The following is a 17,581-nucleotide window of genomic DNA, read 5'->3' as shown; positions in this document are numbered from 1 at the left end:
ATCTTCCTCTGCAATTTCATTATTCGTTTGTCATATTTTAATTTGAGTTAATAATGTGTATATATATATATATATATACTGCAATAGTAGAAGAGAAGCATCAAACTTAACGGAATAATTACTTTGGAACTGAGAGTATTATCATAATCAGCATATATGATTCGGCAGACGTTGTTGTATCATAATACATATTTCCCTGGCTTCCTATCTGTTGTTTTACAACAATATATGGCTTTAAATTCCGTCTCAGTGATAGTCAAACCATAACTTATCACGTGGTAGATGACAGGTGCATTGTGGAACATGTAGTTTATTGTAAGTGGGCTATAAAACCATGTATAACTTATTGCATTTTTATGGAATCCTGTTTTAAGCTCACTAAATGATAAAATAAGGTGAATATGTGGAATTTTACGCAGTTGGACACTTGAAAATATTTATTTACCGAAGGGTTTGTGTGTTTTTTTTGTGCATTGCTGCGTAATTGTCAACACCTGCGAAGCAGCCAGACGGTCTGGGATCCTCTGGGTGTCAGTGTTACATTAGAAACCAGGAGGACACACCGTCCCTCCCCTTTTAAATCTTTTGTTTGAGCCCCACACAAACACAGCCCGCATTCCAGCCATCGGGGTTACATTGTTGGACCACCAGGACGCACACATGGCTTGGATTTAAAGAATTATTGAAGCGTTTAGTTTTGTTTCGGATCAGCAATGGCGGCCTGTGTTTTTCTTCATTTTGGTTTGCTTGTGCTGCTGCCAACACGGGCTTTTGCAGAAATTCGCTACTCGATCCCCGAGGAGGTAAAAGATGGAACTATTGTCGGGAATGTTGCAAAGGACCTCGGTCTTGACGTCACCTCTCTGGTCGATCGACGGTTCCGGGTGGTTTCCGAGTCCAAGGAGGCCTTTTTCGAGGTAAACCAGCACAACGGGGCGTTGCATGTGAACAAGAGAATAGACAGAGACGAGTCCTGTCATGGCAGCGGCGCCTGCTTAGTCGAGCTCAAAGTCATCGTGGAAAACCCTTTGGAGATCCATTATGTGGTCGTGGAGATCACGGACGTCAACGACCACTCTCCCGCTTTTACTGAACGCCAGCAAACGTTTGAAATAGCAGAGCACACCCTGCCGGGGAAGCGGTTCCAGCTGCATGCCGCACACGATCCCGACGCAGGGATCAACTCCATACGGGCCTACACTTTGACGTCGAATGAACATTTTGAAATAGATCTCCGCCAAAGCGACGAGGATAAGATTCCGTTTTTGGTGCTGAAGAAATCTTTGGATCGGGAACACAAGGACAAACACTGGCTGCTGGTCACGGCAGTGGATGGGGGTAAACCTCCACGGTCAGGCACTCTAAACGTGTCCATTATTGTAATCGACATTAATGATAATATACCCATGTTTAGTCAGGATACTTACCAAATTACAGTAGCAGAAAATATTAAAATTGGCACATCAATATTTAAAATGAATGCAACAGATCCAGATGAAGGTACTAATGGAGAAATAGAATATAGTCTTGCAAAGACACTGAAGAAAAATATGTATAGTGTTTTTGAATTAGATAAATCATCTGGAGTTATTAAAGTAAAAGGAATAATTGACTATGAAGAAAATGATGTTTATAAACTAGAAATTGAGGCATCAGATAAAGGACTACCTCCTCTGACAGGTGAGTGTAGACTAATCATAAAAATAAAAGATATGAATGATAATCCGCCAGAAATAGAAGTGACATCACTGTCCAATAAAGTACCCGAAGACTCAAAACCCGGTACTGTTATTTCCCTCATTACTGTCAAGGATAAAGACTCCGGTGTCAATGGTAAAATAATCTCCACCATAATAAACGACGTCCCTTTTGAATTAAAGCCTTCCTACAAGGAAAACATATATTCCGTTATCACTAAAGAATATTTAGATAGAGAGCGCGTGTCCCAATATGAAATCACCATAAAAGCTACAGACTGTGGTGAACCTCCTTTATCAACATTTAAAACCCTCCATGTTCAAATAGCAGATGTTAATGATAACAGTCCGTACTTCCAACAGAACCCTTTGGAATTCTACCTGACTGAGAATAATGTGGCTGGGAATTCTATTTTCTCTGTAAGCGCCACAGACAAAGACTTAAATGACAATGCAGCTATTATTTATCACATTGTTAGAGATGGCCGCCACAATGACATTATGTCTTTTCTAAATATTAATTCAGAAACCGGACAAATATCAGCACTAAAGAGTTTTGACTTTGAGACGCTAAAAAGCTTCCAGTTCCAAGTGGTGGCCACAGACAATGGAAGTCCTCCACTGAGCAGCAACGTGACAGTGAAGGTGTTCATACTGGATCAGAACGACAACGCTCCGGTCATCCTGTATCCAGTCAGCTCCAACGGTTCCTCCGAAGGCGTGGAGGAGATTCCCCGCAATATGAAAGCAGGAGACTTGGTGACTAAAGTCCGAGCCTATGACGCTGATATCGGATATAACGGCTGGTTACTGTTTTCACTGCAGCAAGTCACTGACCACAGTGTCTTTACTTTGGACCGCTATACGGGCCAGATCAGAACACTTCGCTCATTGACAGAGACAGACGAGGCTGAGCATCAACTGCTCATACTGGTCAAAGACAATGGCAACGTTTCACTCTCAGCAACAGCTACTGTGACTGTCAAACTTGTGGAGCCCAAAGAGGCTTTTGCAGCTTCTGATGTCAAACGTGCAGCAGCAAAAGTGGACAAGGAGGAGGACGACAATGTGACTTTTTATCTCATCATCACTTTGGGCTCGGTCTCCCTCCTTTTTGTCATCAGCATCATCGTGCTGATCGCCATGCAGTGCTCCAAATCCACAGAGTACACTTCCAAATATCTCCAAGACACTAATTATGATGGGACACTGTGTCACAGCATCCAGTACAGATCAGGGGACAAACGCTACATGTTAGTTGGACCCAGAATGAGTATCGGTTCTACTGTGGTCCCGGGCAGCCACGCCAACACTCTGGTGCTCCCTGACAGGAGACTTGCTTCTTCTGGGGAGGTAAGACATCCATTTTTCTGCAATATAAGTTATGTGCATTTTAATTGTGTGGTGTAACATTGTCTCCTGCAAAGCCATGCTCTCCATGGTGCTGAATTTTGATGGTTAGCTTGTCCTCATGCTTCTTTGCTGGTTGAAATGAATATGAGCAATGTGAATGCTGTTTTATCAGAGTGATGGTTTTGTCCAAAATGAGTAGTAGTCCATATTATATATGGTGTATATTTGTATATAGCTTAATGTCACTTTATTGTTGAATCCTGTAGAAGTGTTATCTCTGATTATATTATACCATATTCTGAATATCTTCCTCTGCAATTTCATTATTCGTTTGTCATATTTTAATTTGAGTTAATAATGTATATATATATACTGCAATAGTAGAGGAGAAGCATCAAACTTAACGGAATAATTACTTTGGAACTGAGAATATTATAATCAGCATATTTGATTCTGCAGACGTTGTTGTATCATAATACATATTTCAATGGCTTCCTATCTGTTGTTTTACAACAATATATGGCTTTAAATTCCGTCTCAGTGATAGTCAAACCATAACTTATCACGTGGTAGATGACAGGTGCATTGTGGAACATGTAGTTTATTGTAAGTGGGCTATAAAACCACGTATAACGTATTGCATTTTTATGGAATCCTGTTTTAAACTCACTAAATGATGAAATTAGGTGAATATATGGAATTTTACGCAGTTAGACACTTGAAAATATTTAGTTACCGAAGAGTTTCTGTGTTTTTTTTTTTTGTGCATTGCTGCGTAATTGTCAACACCTGCGAAGCAGCCAGACGGTCTGGGATCCTCTGGGTGTCAGTGTTACATTAGAAACCAGGAGGACACACCGTCCCTCCCCTTTAAATCTTTTGTTTGAGCCCCACACAAACACAGCCTGCATTACGGCCATCAGGGTTACATTGTTGGACCACCAGGACGCACACATGGCTTGGATTTAAAGAATTATTGCAAGCGTTTAGTTTTGTTTCGGATCAGCAATGGCGGCTTGTGTTTTTCTTCATTTTGGTTTGCTTGTGCTGCTGCCAACACGGGCTTTTGCAGAAATTCGCTACTCGATCCCCGAGGAGGTAAAAGATGGAACTATTGTCGGGAATGTTGCAAAGGACCTCGGTCTTGACGTCACCTCTCTGGTCGATCGACGGTTCCGGGTGGTTTCCGAGTCCAAGGAGGCCTTTTTCGAGGTAAACCAGCACAACGGGGCGTTGCATGTGAACAAGAGAATAGACAGAGACGAGTCCTGTCATGGCAGCGGCGCCTGCTTAGTCGAGCTCAAAGTCATCGTGGAAAACCCTTTGGAGATCCATTATGTCGTCGTGGAGATCACGGACGTCAACGACCACTCTCCCGCTTTTACTGAACGCCAGCAGACGTTTGAAATAGCAGAGCACACCCTGCCGGGGAAGCGGTTCCAGCTGCATGCCGCACAGGATCCCGACGCAGGGATCAACTCCATACGGGCCTACACTTTGACGTCGAATGAACATTTTGAAATAGATCTCCGCCAAAGCGACGAGGATAAGATTCCGTTTTTGGTGCTGAAGAAATCTTTGGACCGGGAACACAAGGACAAACACTGGCTGCTGGTCACGGCAGTGGATGGGGGTAAACCTCCACGGTCAGGCACTCTAAATGTGTCCATTATTGTCCTCGACAGCAATGATAATATACCCATGTTTAGTCAGGATACTTACCAAATTACAGTAGCAGAAAATATTAAAATTGGCACTTCAATATTTAAAATGAATGCAACAGATCCAGATGAAGGTACTAATGGAGAAATAGAATACAAACTTACAAAGACATTAAAGAAAAATGTGTACAGTGTATTTGAATTAGATAAATCATCTGGAGTGATTAAAGTAAAAGGAATAATTGACTATGAAGAAAATGATATTTATAAACTAGAAATTGAGGCATCAGATAAAGGACTATATCCTCTGACAGGTGAGTGTAGACTAATCATAAAAATAAAAGATATGAACGATAATCCACCAGAAATAGAAGTGACATCACTGTCCAATAAAGTACCCGAAGACTCAAAACCCGGTACTGTTATTTCCCTCATTACTGTAAAGGATAAAGACTCCGGTGTCAATGGTAAAATAATCTCCACCATAATAAACGACGTCCCTTTTGAATTAAAGCCTTCCTACAAGGAAAACATATATTCCGTTATCACTAAAGAATATTTAGATAGAGAGCGCGTGTCCCAATATGAAATCACCATAAAAGCTACAGACTGTGGTGAACCTCCTTTATCAACATTTAAAACCCTCCATGTTCAAATATCAGATGTTAATGATAACAGTCCATACTTCCAACAGAACCCTTTGGAATTCTACCTGACTGAGAATAATGTGGCTGGGAATTCTGTTTTCTCTGTAAGCGCCACAGACAAAGACTTAAATGACAATGCAGCTATTACTTATCACATTGTTAGAGATGGCCGCCACAATGACATTATGTCTTTTCTAAATATTAATTCAGAAACCGGACAAATATCAGCGCTAAAAAGTTTTGACTTTGAGATGTTAAAAAGCTTCCAGTTCCAAGTGGTGGCCACAGACAATGGAAGTCCTCCACTGAGCAGCAACGTAACAGTGATGGTGTTCATACTGGATCAGAACGACAACGCTCCGGTCATCCTGTATCCAGTCAGCTCCAACGGTTCCTCCGAAGGCGTGGAGGAGATTCCCCGCAATATGAAAGCAGGAGACTTGGTGACTAAAGTCCGAGCCTATGACGCTGATATCGGATATAACGGCTGGTTACTGTTTTCACTGCAGCAAGTCACTGACCACAGTGTCTTTACTTTGGACCGCTATACGGGCCAGATCAGAACACTTCGCTCATTGACAGAGACAGACGAGGCTGAGCATCAACTGCTCATACTGGTCAAAGACAATGGCAACGTTTCACTCTCAGCAACAGCTACTGTGACTGTCAAACTTGTGGAGCCCAAAGAGGCTTTTGCAGCTTCTGATGTCAAACGTGCAGCAGCAAAAGTGGACAAGGAGGAGGACGACAATGTGACTTTTTATCTCATCATCACTTTGGGCTCGGTCTCCCTCCTTTTTGTCATCAGCATCATCGTGCTGATCGCCATGCAGTGCTCCAAATCCACAGAGTACACTTCCAAATATCTCCAAGACACTAATTATGATGGGACACTGTGTCACAGCATCCAGTACAGATCAGGAGACAAACGCTACATGTTAGTTGGACCCAGAATGAGTATCGGTTCTACTGTGGTCCCGGGAAGCCACGCCAACACTCTGGTGCTCCCTGACAGGAGACTCGCTTCTTCTGGGGAGGTAAGAAACATTTCTGTTGTCATGATTTGCTTAACAAAAATATCATATGTTGTGCTATGGAAGGTAAGAGTTAGCCTGCTGTGTTTACTTGCTGATATTGCTCATCAATACATATTGTATTGATGGTAGTTGTGATGCTGCTGTGTTAGTCAGGACACATTCAAAAAAGGCATTTTGAATCTTGATATGTTTTCTGATTGAGAGGTTATAAATGTATGGATGCTTTTCGTGAGCTTCATAGCCAAATGTTGTGTGTTCCAACACTGTGGAATGAATATCTTACTGGTACAGGTCATCATGTTGAAGTTGTGGTGCACTGGAATCTACACAGCATTCCCATTTTTCACCAGTTTGCTGCATTGTATTCCATTGAGGCAGGCATAGTGTGTGGTGCTGTCCATGGTTCTGACAATGTGTCAGTACTCAATGTGTCTATTTGGAACGTCTCACTTGGAATGTGATATTTTACAAAATTGTTGGTGTATAGTATATGCTTTCTCTTACTGTTTTCATATGTAAACAAAGGTGTATTTTTAATCTTATATACATTTTTTACATATTTTTCTTAAGTACACTTCATTAAGTACACCATACAAAACCATCCATGCTCAATACAAATGCTAGTTTACCTTTCTAATGACATAATGCTCAATGCTGACTGACAATCTCCATAGAAAAGTATTCGTTTGAAGTTTGTAGTATTTTTTCATAGTACATTTGTAGTTTGCAATGATGTTAGAATACTTTTTAATCCTTTTTGGCATTCCCTCAGGGAAATTTTATATAAATATTGTTAATATTTGGTGACCCTTGAGCTCCACAAGACTGATTGTGACAACTCTGTGTGATATTCTCTTCCACTGACATTTGACAATGTTAGTAAACAAGATTGTCCACTAGGTGTCAGTGTTATAAAATAAATGTCGCGTCAGTCAAGTCAAGCCTGCCCCTTTTTAAAGAGCCTCATTGCTCGATTTCAGTACAAGGAACCTTGCTCGGGGTTTGGACGGGTAGCTCTTGGTACCAGCGTCTTTTATTTGTTTAATATCACCGGATAAGAATAGAATCTGAAATATTCAATGATCATATTTTGATGTTTTACGCAAGAGAAGACAAAGAAAGAAGACATCAAGATGTCCTGGACGCGCCTTCTGCTTTTTACTCTCCTGCTTTGTTCCGGAGACCTGATTGCTGCACAGCTGAAATATTCCATTCCAGAAGAGGTCAAAGTGGGATCTGTTGTCGGGAATGTTGCAAAGGATTTGGGCCTCGACGTGAGCTCTTTAACGAGCAGGAGGTTCCGCATTGTGTCCGGCGCACAGGACGCGCTGTTTGAGGTAAACCCGAACAATGGGCTTCTGTTTGTGCACGAACACATCGACCGCGAGCGGCTGTGTGACAGGAACCCCGTTTGTGTAGTGGATGTTAAAATTGTCGTGGAGAGCCCACTGGAGATCCACTATGTCAGTGTGGAGGTGACTGACGCTAACGACCATGCGCCGAGCTTCACCGAGAAAGGAAAGATAATAGAAATAGCGGAAAATACGTTATCTGGGGCAAAGTTTCAGTTGCCAGGCGCAAGGGATCCAGATATTGGAATGAATTCAATCCAGCGTTACAAATTAAGTCCGAATGAACATTTTCAACTTGAAATTCGGGATAGAGATGATGATAAAATTCCTTTTTTAGTGTTGCAAAGGCAGCTAGACAGAGAACAGAAAGTAAATCACAGCTTGGTTTTATCTGCTATTGATGGAGGGACTCCTTCAAAATCAGCAAATATAAATGTGACTATTCGTGTTCTAGATATTAATGATAATAGACCTATTTTTTCCAAGGAAGGATATTCTGTTGTATTACAAGAAAACTCAGCAGTAGGCACCACCGTAATTAAAGTCCAAGCTACCGACCTGGATGAAGGCGCTAACGGAGAAGTGGAGTATGAATTTGGAGGGGACATGAATCCAGAAGTGACTCGTCTTTTTAATCTGGACAAAAAACTTGGAGAAATTCAAGTCAAAGGACAAATTGACTTTGAGACATCTGATGTTTTCAAGTTAGACGTGCAGGCCTCCGACAAAGGTCAGCCTCCCATGACGACCGACTGCAGAGTCATCATCAAGATTCAGGATGTCAATGACAATAAACCGGAAATTGAAGTAACATCCATCACTAGCACCGTCCCGGAAGATGCCAAACACGGGACTGTGATTGCTCTCATTAGCATCACCGATCTTGACTCCGGTCCTAACGGTAAAGTCGTCTGCATCATTGCTGATAATGTACCGTTTGAATTAAAACCATCCTTTAAGGAAAATATGTACTCATTAGTGACTAAAGATGAATTAGACAGAGAAAAAATATCCGGTTATGATATTTCAATAACGGCTACTGACTGTGGTGAGCCTCCTCTTTCTGCAGTCAAAACGGTTAGCATCCAAGTTAAAGATGTGAATGATAATATCCCTGAATTTTCACAAAACCCTTTAGAGTTATATTTGATGGAGAACAATGAAGCTGGTGCATGCGTGTTTTCTGTGAAAGCCTTTGATAAAGACTTAGACAACAATGCTGCTGTATCTTATCATATAGTCCGACAGGGGGGTCACACTGACATAACGTCGTTCCTCAACGCCAATTCAGAAACCGGACAAATATCAGCGCTAAAGAGTTTTGACTTTGAGACACTAAAAAGCTTCCAGTTCCAAGTGGTGGCCACAGACGCTGGAAGTCCTCCACTGAGCAGCAACGTGACAGTGAAGGTGTTCATCCTGGATCAGAACGACAACGCTCCGGTCATCCTGTATCCAGTCAGCTCCAACGGTTCCTCCGAAGGCGTGGAGGAGATTCCCCGCAATATGAAAGCAGGAGACTTGGTGACTAAAGTCCGAGCCTATGACGCTGATATCGGATATAACGGCTGGTTACTGTTTTCACTGCAGCAAGTCACTGACCACAGTGTCTTTACTTTGGACCGCTATACGGGCCAGATCAGAACACTTCGCTCATTGACAGAGACAGACGAGGCTGAGCATCAACTGCTCATACTGGTCAAAGACAATGGCAACGTTTCACTCTCAGCAACAGCTACTGTGACTGTCAAACTTGTGGAGCCCAAAGAGGCTTTTGCAGCTTCTGATGTCAAACGTGCAGCAGCAAAAGTGGACAAGGAGGAGGACGACAATGTGACTTTTTATCTCATCATCACTTTGGGCTCGGTCTCCCTCCTTTTTGTCATCAGCATCATCGTGCTGATCGCCATGCAGTGCTCCAAATCCACAGAGTACACTTCCAAATATCTCCAAGACACTAATTATGATGGGACACTGTGTCACAGCATCCAGTACAGATCAGGAGACAAACGCTACATGTTAGTTGGACCCAGAATGAGTATCGGTTCTACTGTGGTCCCGGGCAGCCACGCCAACACTCTGGTGCTCCCTGATAGGAGACTCGCTTCTTCTGGGGAGGTAAGACTGATATTATTTTCCTGTTGTTTTTGCTCACAACATAATTGCTGTTCACCCTGTTGACCTCATCCTGTTATAGATACATGAGTGAAGGAACTATGGAACTTACTTTGGTGAGAACATCAGCAATAGTGGCTGCAGGTTGTGTCAACTGTTTGTACTACGAATTTGCATACGATATTGTCACTTGGTTATGGTTTGTGTGGATCATCTTCATGGAGAAAGCTAGTTTAATGAGTTCTAAGGGCCAACTTAGTGCTCCCTGACAGGAGACTTGCCTTTTCTGCGGAGGTAAGACAGGTTTTTTAGTTGTCGTTTTTAACCTTGTATATTCTTGCTGTCAATTTGACCCCATTTCATGTTTGACTCATCATGATGATCAGTTTGATCCAAGCCGTTTTAGCTGTGAAGAACCTGTCTGTGTGTGACCGAACATTCATGAGTCAGACTTCACAGTGGCGAACCACAAATGTTATTAATATAATATGTTGATTTTCTGAAGGGAAGTTTTAAGATCAGTGTGTGTGTGTTTGGTGGAATGGAATCTGCATTCCATGTTGTGAGATACTCATCCCTCTTTCTTCTTCCAGTCGTTCAGAAAGTCCAACTAAGTAAAGAGTTATTAAGAGTTATTTAAAGCAGATTTCTTACTTTATACATGTCATTTATTTGGTTCTTTACTGGCTAAAAAACTTGCAGGGAATTGTCACCCACAATATTCATAAATATGCTCGCCAATCGTACAAAGAATACGTGCATAGGTTACTGTATGTTGATGTTTTTTTTAATACAATGAACTCGGCGCCTATATATATTGTATTAAACACTAAATGATGCAATTTTCAGTGAAATGAGTGACATCAGTCGGTTGCAGAAGAGGTGAGATCTTCACTTCATGCCGAAGACATTCAATAGCTTAGAGTGGATTGGCTGAGACGGTTACAGAAATCATGAGTGGTTTCTCGGCTGTTGGTACGTTAAGTCGATTTCTACATCATGGAGATGCATAGTTTAGAAATATGGAATGTAGTATTGTGTGAATCACATTTGGAGTTTAATGATGCCGATTTTTTTAGGCTTGAATGTAATAAATTAACTTTTTTTTTTTACCAGCAAATGCATGCATTTTATATTTTAAATCAGTGGTGCTTCAACACTAAATTGCTGCAATTTGATGAGTTCAAGTGCAAACTGAGTCTCTGTTGATATTATTTCAATGAATGCACGTATTTTAACAGTTTGCAAATAAAATAGAATGGATGATAGTTTTACTTGATTTTTTTAAAGGTCCATTCTATTCAAATTAGGGGTTTTCTTATGTATATTTGTCCATCTCTAATAAAGATGCAGTAAAACATGTTCTTCTGATCTACCTCTTGGTGTCACTATGACATCATAAGACCATAAATAGCTTCGACCCACCCCTTGCTTGTCTTTTGTCTGAATGAGGCAACGAAAGCACACCAGCAGTTCGAATCCTGCCGTGCGCTCTGCTAAAACTGCATTTTAGACGTCTGTGGAAGGAGGCTCTGTACGGGTTCTGATTGGTGCTGGATTACGATGGGGATCTTTACTAACACTCGGACAAAAGAGAACTGTTTCTGTTTGGTTCTCCTCGTTTTATTTGGAGAGCAGGCTTGCGCTCAGATCCGGTATTCTGTCCCGGAGGAGGTCCAAGAAGGAACTGTGGTGGGAAACGTCGCCAAGGATCTCGGACTTGACGTCAGCAGCTTAGTAGATCGACGTTTTCGCGTCGTGTCCGGTTCCGAGGAGGCTATTTTTGAGGTAAACCAGAACAATGGGGCCCTGTTCGTGCGCCATCACATCGACAGAGAGCGGCTGTGCCAAGGCGGCGCTGCGTGTCTCATGGAGCTCAAAATCCTTGTGGAAAACCCGCTAGAAATCCACTACGTCCTGGTAGAAATCGCGGATGTGAACGACCACTCTCCGAGCTTCCCGGAACCGGAGCAGACGTTCGAAATCGCGGAGCACACGTTGCCGGGGAGGAGATTTCAGTTGCACACGGCGCGGGATCCTGACGCGGGTTCGAATTCCATTCGCACGTACACTCTGACGCAAAACGATCATTTTGAAATTAATATCCGTCAAAGCGACGCGGGGAAGGTTCCGTTTCTGGTGCTGAAGAAACATCTGGACCGGGAACAGAAGGACTCACACTGGCTGCTCGTCACAGCAGCTGATGGGGGTAAACCTCCACGGTCAGGCACTCTCAATGTGTCCATTATTGTCCTTGACATTAACGATAATAGACCAATATTTAGTCAGGATAATTATCAAATTACAATAAATGAAAATATTCAAATTGGCACTTCAATATTCAAAATAAACGCCAGTGATCCAGATGATGGCATAAACGGGGAGCTAGAATATAAATTTGGAAAAACATTAAGTCGAGAAGTGTATGACAATTTTGAGTTGGACCAATTAACTGGAGAAATAAGAGTCAAAGGAATAATAGACTACGAAGAAAGAGATGCATATGAGCTCGATGTTGAGGCGTCAGATCGAGGAATACCCCCCCTGACAGGCGAGTGTAGAGTCATAATCCAAATAAAAGATGTCAACGATAACACGCCTAAGATAGAAGTGACATCGCTGTCGAATAAAGTGTCCGAAGACTCAAAACCTGGTACTGTTATTTCCCTAATTAGTGTGACTGATAAAGACTCTGGTGTTAATGGGAAAATTATTTCACAAATAACTAATAATGTACCTTTTGAATTAAAGCCTTCCTATAAGGAGAACACTTATTCGGTTGTTACTAAAACTTTTTTGGATAGAGAGGACGTGTCACAATATGAATTAATAATTAAAGCCACTGATTGCGGCGAGCCTTCGTTATCTACTTTTAAAATTCTAAATGTTCTGGTCTCGGATGTCAATGACAACGGTCCACATTTTCAGCAAAGCCCGTTAGAGTTTTATATTTTAGAAAACAACATTGCAGGAAAGTCGGTGTTTGCAGTGAGCGCAACTGACAACGACATCGATGACAACGCGGTTATTTCATATCAAATATTTAGAGGGGAAAGTGCAAGTGATATAGCGTCTTTTCTAAATATTAATTCAGAAACCGGACAAATATCAGCGCTAAAGAGTTTTGATTTTGAGACGCTGAAAAGCTTCCAGTTCCAAGTGGTGGCCACAGACGCTGGAAGTCCTCCACTGAGCAGCAACGTAACAGTGAAGGTGTTCATACTGGATCAGAACGACAACGCTCCGGTCATCCTGTATCCAGTCAGCTCCAACGGTTCCTCGGAAGGCGTGGAGGAGATTCCCCGCAATATGAAAGCAGGAGACTTGGTGACTAAAGTCCGAGCCTATGACGCTGATATCGGATATAACGGCTGGTTACTGTTTTCACTGCAGCAAGTCACTGACCACAGTGTCTTTACTTTGGACCGCTATACGGGCCAGATCAGAACACTTCGCTCATTGACAGAGACAGACGAGGCTGAGCATCAACTGCTCATACTGGTCAAAGACAATGGCAACGTTTCACTCTCAGCAACAGCTACTGTGACTGTCAAACTTGTGGAGCCCAAAGAGGCTTTTGCAGCTTCTGATGTCAAACGTGCAGCAGCAAAAGTGGACAAGGAGGAGGACGACAATGTGACTTTTTATCTCATCATCACTTTGGGCTCGGTCTCCCTCCTTTTTGTCATCAGCATCATCGTGCTGATCGCCATGCAGTGCTCCAAATCCACAGAGTACACTTCCAAATATCTCCAAGACACTAATTATGATGGGACACTGTGTCACAGCATCCAGTACAGATCAGGAGACAAACGCTACATGTTAGTTGGACCCAGAATGAGTATCGGTTCTACTGTGGTCCCGGGCAGCCACGCCAACACTCTGGTGCTCCCTGACAGGAGACTCGCTTCTTCTGGGGAGGTAAGACATAAAATCATTCAGCTTCCATATTTTTCCTGGAAATACTTGCACATGTTGTTCTGGCTTTGCACGAATAATGGTTTTTGTGTTACCCTACCTTTTACCTGGATATGCTGGGATAGGCTCCAGCATACCCGCAACTTGAGTGATGAGAAGCAGTACAGAAAATGTAAAGATGGATGGGGGCTTGTGTTTGGCTTTGCTGATTCTACCGTTTTGCAGTAACTCGTTTTGAGGAAAATATAATTTTTCAATATATTTCATGATGTTATTATTTTCTTCATAACTTGTATTCGTCCATCTGATTGCCAGATGAAAAACTGTGATTCATCACTCCAGAAAAAGCATCTCCATTGCTCTATAGTTCAGTAGCGGTGTGCTTTATCCGCTGACCCCCCTTCATCGGTTTACATGGTTGTGGCTGAGTTGCTATTATTCCTAAACTCTTCTATTTTCATATATTAAAGCTGAGAGTTGACTGTGGAATATTTTAGTGAGGAAATTTCACGACTGGATTTGTTGCATAGGTGGCATCCGATGACGGTTCCACGCTGGAATTGGCTGAGCTCCTGAGAGCGACCCCTTCTCTCAAAAATGTTTGGTTTTATACACTTATGGCCATGAGACCAGGTCTTTAGGATACCTCATTCTGATCATTCGGATGGGGGAGCAAATACTTTTAGTAGTATAATGTACTATATCAGGCCTGTGGTATATTTTTAATAACATGTTTGTATAATTCTGTACACAAAAAACTAATAAAAACAGTAGATATTAACAATTTAAAGACTTTAATGATAATATATTAGACTATTTATAGAATGTCAATATTTAGAATTATTTTTCAGGGAGTCACACATGTTCTTAATTTTAGAGTATTTTTTTATGCTGATAAAATATGCTAGAAATAATCTGGATTAATTAGCAAATCATATTTAAAGTCACAAAAGACTGTTCCAAGGCATAAAGGGAGAATAATTAATGGTATTTATTTTTTTATTACAGTGTTTATTGTGTGATTAAATGGACCCCCTGCTTGTATTTATTAATTATTGATTCTGTGAATGTAAATAATGAAATTCATAATAAAGGGCTGCGATGAGGAAAGGTTTTACTATTTCTACCCTCATGGTGTCACCATAATATCAGCCAGGACTGAAGGGATCTTGTTCCTCCCCTAAAACCTCCTTTGTTTGGTACATCTCATCATTCGTAGTGGGCATGTGAAACAGGGGGGGTGCGTGTGTTTTCCACAGACAAACAGTTGCACTGCTTGGAAAGAGAATAGATATAATTCACAGGAAAATAAGATATCAGTGTTGTTTTTTTTAAACGATGGAGAGTGGACGGTGCTGCAGTATTTTGTTTTTTGTTTTGTGTCTGCTTTTGCATTTGGGAGGACGAGCTTCCGCTGAATTACGCTACTCGATTCCAGAGGAGGTAAAAGAGGGAACTGTGGTGGGAAATGTCGCCAAAGATCTTGGTTTGGATAAATCCTCTCTAGTGGATCGGCAGTTTCGTGTGGTATCCGGATCGAAGGAGTCGTTCTTTGAGGTCAGGCCGCAAAGTGGTGCATTAGAGGTCCGTAGGAAAATCGACAGAGAGGCGCTTTGTGAGGGCAGCGGGGCCTGCGTCATGGAGCTGAAGATTCTTGTTGAAAACCCGCTAGAGATGCACCACGTCGTTGTGGAAATTACTGACGTGAACGACCACTCTCCGAGATTTCCTGAGAAAGAGCAGGTATTTGAAATAGCCGAACATTCGTCTCCTGGAACAAGATTCGAACTACACGCAGCCACTGATCCGGATGCTGGAATTAATTCTGTGCGCACGTATACATTAACTTCTAATGAATATTTTGAACTAGATATAAGTCCAAATGACGAAGAGAAATTACCATTTTTAGTACTAAAAAGGTCCTTGGATAGAGAACAAAATAAAAAACACTCATTAATTGTTACTGCAGTCGATGGGGGGAAACCACAAAAATCAGGAACACTAAATGTTACAATTATTGTTCTTGACATTAATGATAACCGTCCAAGTTTTAGCCAAGGTACTTATACTGTTGAAATAAATGAAAATACTCCTTTTGGAACAAGTATTATACGAGTGACAGCATCAGATCCAGATGAAGGGGCTAATGGAGAAATAGAATATAGCCTTGGAAAAACTATCAATAAGGCTTATGACATATTTGAACTAGACAAATTCAGTGGACTCATCAAGCTGAAAGGACCTGTAGATTTTGAGGAATCTGACATTTACAAACTTGACATCCTGGCATCTGATAAAGGACAACCTCCTCTAACTGGCAGATGTAGAGTCATCATAAAGATAAAAGATATCAATGATAATCCTCCAGAAATAGAAGTCACATCATTATCAAGTAAAGTGTCCGAGGACTCCAAACCTGGTACAGTTATTTCCCTTATTAGTGTTATGGATAAGGATTCCGGAATAAATGGCAGAATAATTTCACACATCACTAATGATGTCCCGTTTGAATTAAAACCTTCATACAAGGAGAACATTTACTCGGTTGTTACGAAGGATTATTTAGATAGAGAGCAGGTGGCGGATTATAAAATAACAATAACATCTACAGACTGTGGCGAGCCTCCATTGTCTACGTCTAAAACGTTAGATATTCAGGTATCGGATGTGAATGATAACGGACCACATTTCCACCAGTACCCGCTCTACTTCTACTTAGCAGAAAATAATCTTGCTGGGCAGTCAGTATTCTCGGTCACTGCCACTGACAACGATGTGAATGAAAATGCGGCTATTTCTTATAATATTATCAGAGCAGGGAATGAAAATGATGTAACTAGTTTTTTAAATATTAATTCAGAAACCGGACAAATTTCAGCACTAAAGAGTTTTGACTTTGAGACGCTAAAAAGCTTCCAGTTCCAAGTGGTGGCCACAGATGCTGGAAGTCCTCCACTGAGCAGCAACGTAACAGTGAAGGTGTTCATCCTGGATCAGAACGACAACGCTCCGGTCATCCTGTATCCAGTCAGCTCCAACGGTTCCTCCGAAGGCGTGGAGGAGATTCCCCGCAATATGAAAGCAGGAGACTTGGTGACTAAAGTCCGAGCCTATGACGCTGATATCGGATATAACGGCTGGTTACTGTTTTCACTGCAGCAAGTCACTGACCACAGTGTCTTTACTTTGGACCGCTATACGGGCCAGATCAGAACACTTCGCTCATTGACAGAGACAGACGAGGCTGAGCATCAACTGCTCATACTGGTCAAAGACAATGGCAACGTTTCACTCTCAGCAACAGCTACTGTGACTGTCAAACTTGTGGAGCCCAAAGAGGCTTTTGCAGCTTCTGATGTCAAACGTGCAGCAGCAAAAGTGGACAAGGAGGAGGACGACAATGTGACTTTTTATCTCATCATCACTTTGGGCTCGGTCTCCCTCCTTTTTGTCATCAGCATCATCGTGCTGATCGCCATGCAGTGCTCCAAATCCACAGAGTACACTTCCAAATATCTCCAAGACACTAATTATGATGGGACACTGTGTCACAGCATCCAGTACAGATCAGGAGACAAACGCTACATGTTAGTTGGACCCAGAATGAGTATCGGTTCTACTGTGGTCCCGGGAAGCCACGCCAACACTCTGGTGCTCCCTGACAGGAGACTCGCCTCTTCTGGGGAGGTAAGACCTTGACAAGCAGTATTGTGTTCTGGTTTTGATGTATTGTTTCGGTAATTTTGGTAAACTCACGAGGGTCGCGGGGGTGCTGGAGCCTATCCCAGCTGTCTTTTGGGG

General features: G+C 42.0%; 2 protein-coding genes across 5 annotated transcripts in view; both read left to right on the top strand.

The window, feature by feature from the left end:
- The first annotated feature begins 499 nt into the window (after positions 1 to 499).
- Positions 500 to 17,581, top strand: part of LOC131110216 (protocadherin alpha-C2-like) — a 116,138-nt gene continuing 99,056 nt past the window's right edge. The window contains exon 1 of one of the 4 annotated variants that reach the window (XM_058063095.1): positions 500 to 3,050. In XM_058063095.1, coding sequence (XP_057919078.1) covers positions 714 to 3,050 — 2,337 coding nt within the window. In that variant the 5' untranslated portion in view covers positions 500 to 713. Of the gene's footprint in view, positions 3,051 to 3,774; positions 6,396 to 6,971; positions 9,866 to 15,118; positions 17,468 to 17,581 lie in introns of those variants that run through there. The other 3 variants (XM_058063096.1, XM_058063097.1, XM_058063094.1) reach the window with 3 other exon arrangements.
- On the top strand, positions 11,328 to 14,023 carry LOC131110218 (protocadherin beta-15-like). Its single transcript, XM_058063100.1, has one exon. The coding sequence runs from the start codon at positions 11,426 to 11,428 to the stop codon at positions 14,006 to 14,008; it is 2,583 nt and encodes an 860-aa protein (XP_057919083.1). The 5' UTR covers positions 11,328 to 11,425; the 3' UTR covers positions 14,009 to 14,023.

Source organism: Doryrhamphus excisus, chromosome 23 (genome assembly GCF_030265055.1).
Source record: "Doryrhamphus excisus isolate RoL2022-K1 chromosome 23, RoL_Dexc_1.0, whole genome shotgun sequence".
Classification (NCBI taxonomy): Eukaryota; Metazoa; Chordata; class Actinopteri; order Syngnathiformes; family Syngnathidae; genus Doryrhamphus; species Doryrhamphus excisus.
The sequence above is the reverse complement of the archived record's forward strand: the minus strand, read 5'-3'. Positions and strand labels throughout refer to the sequence as shown.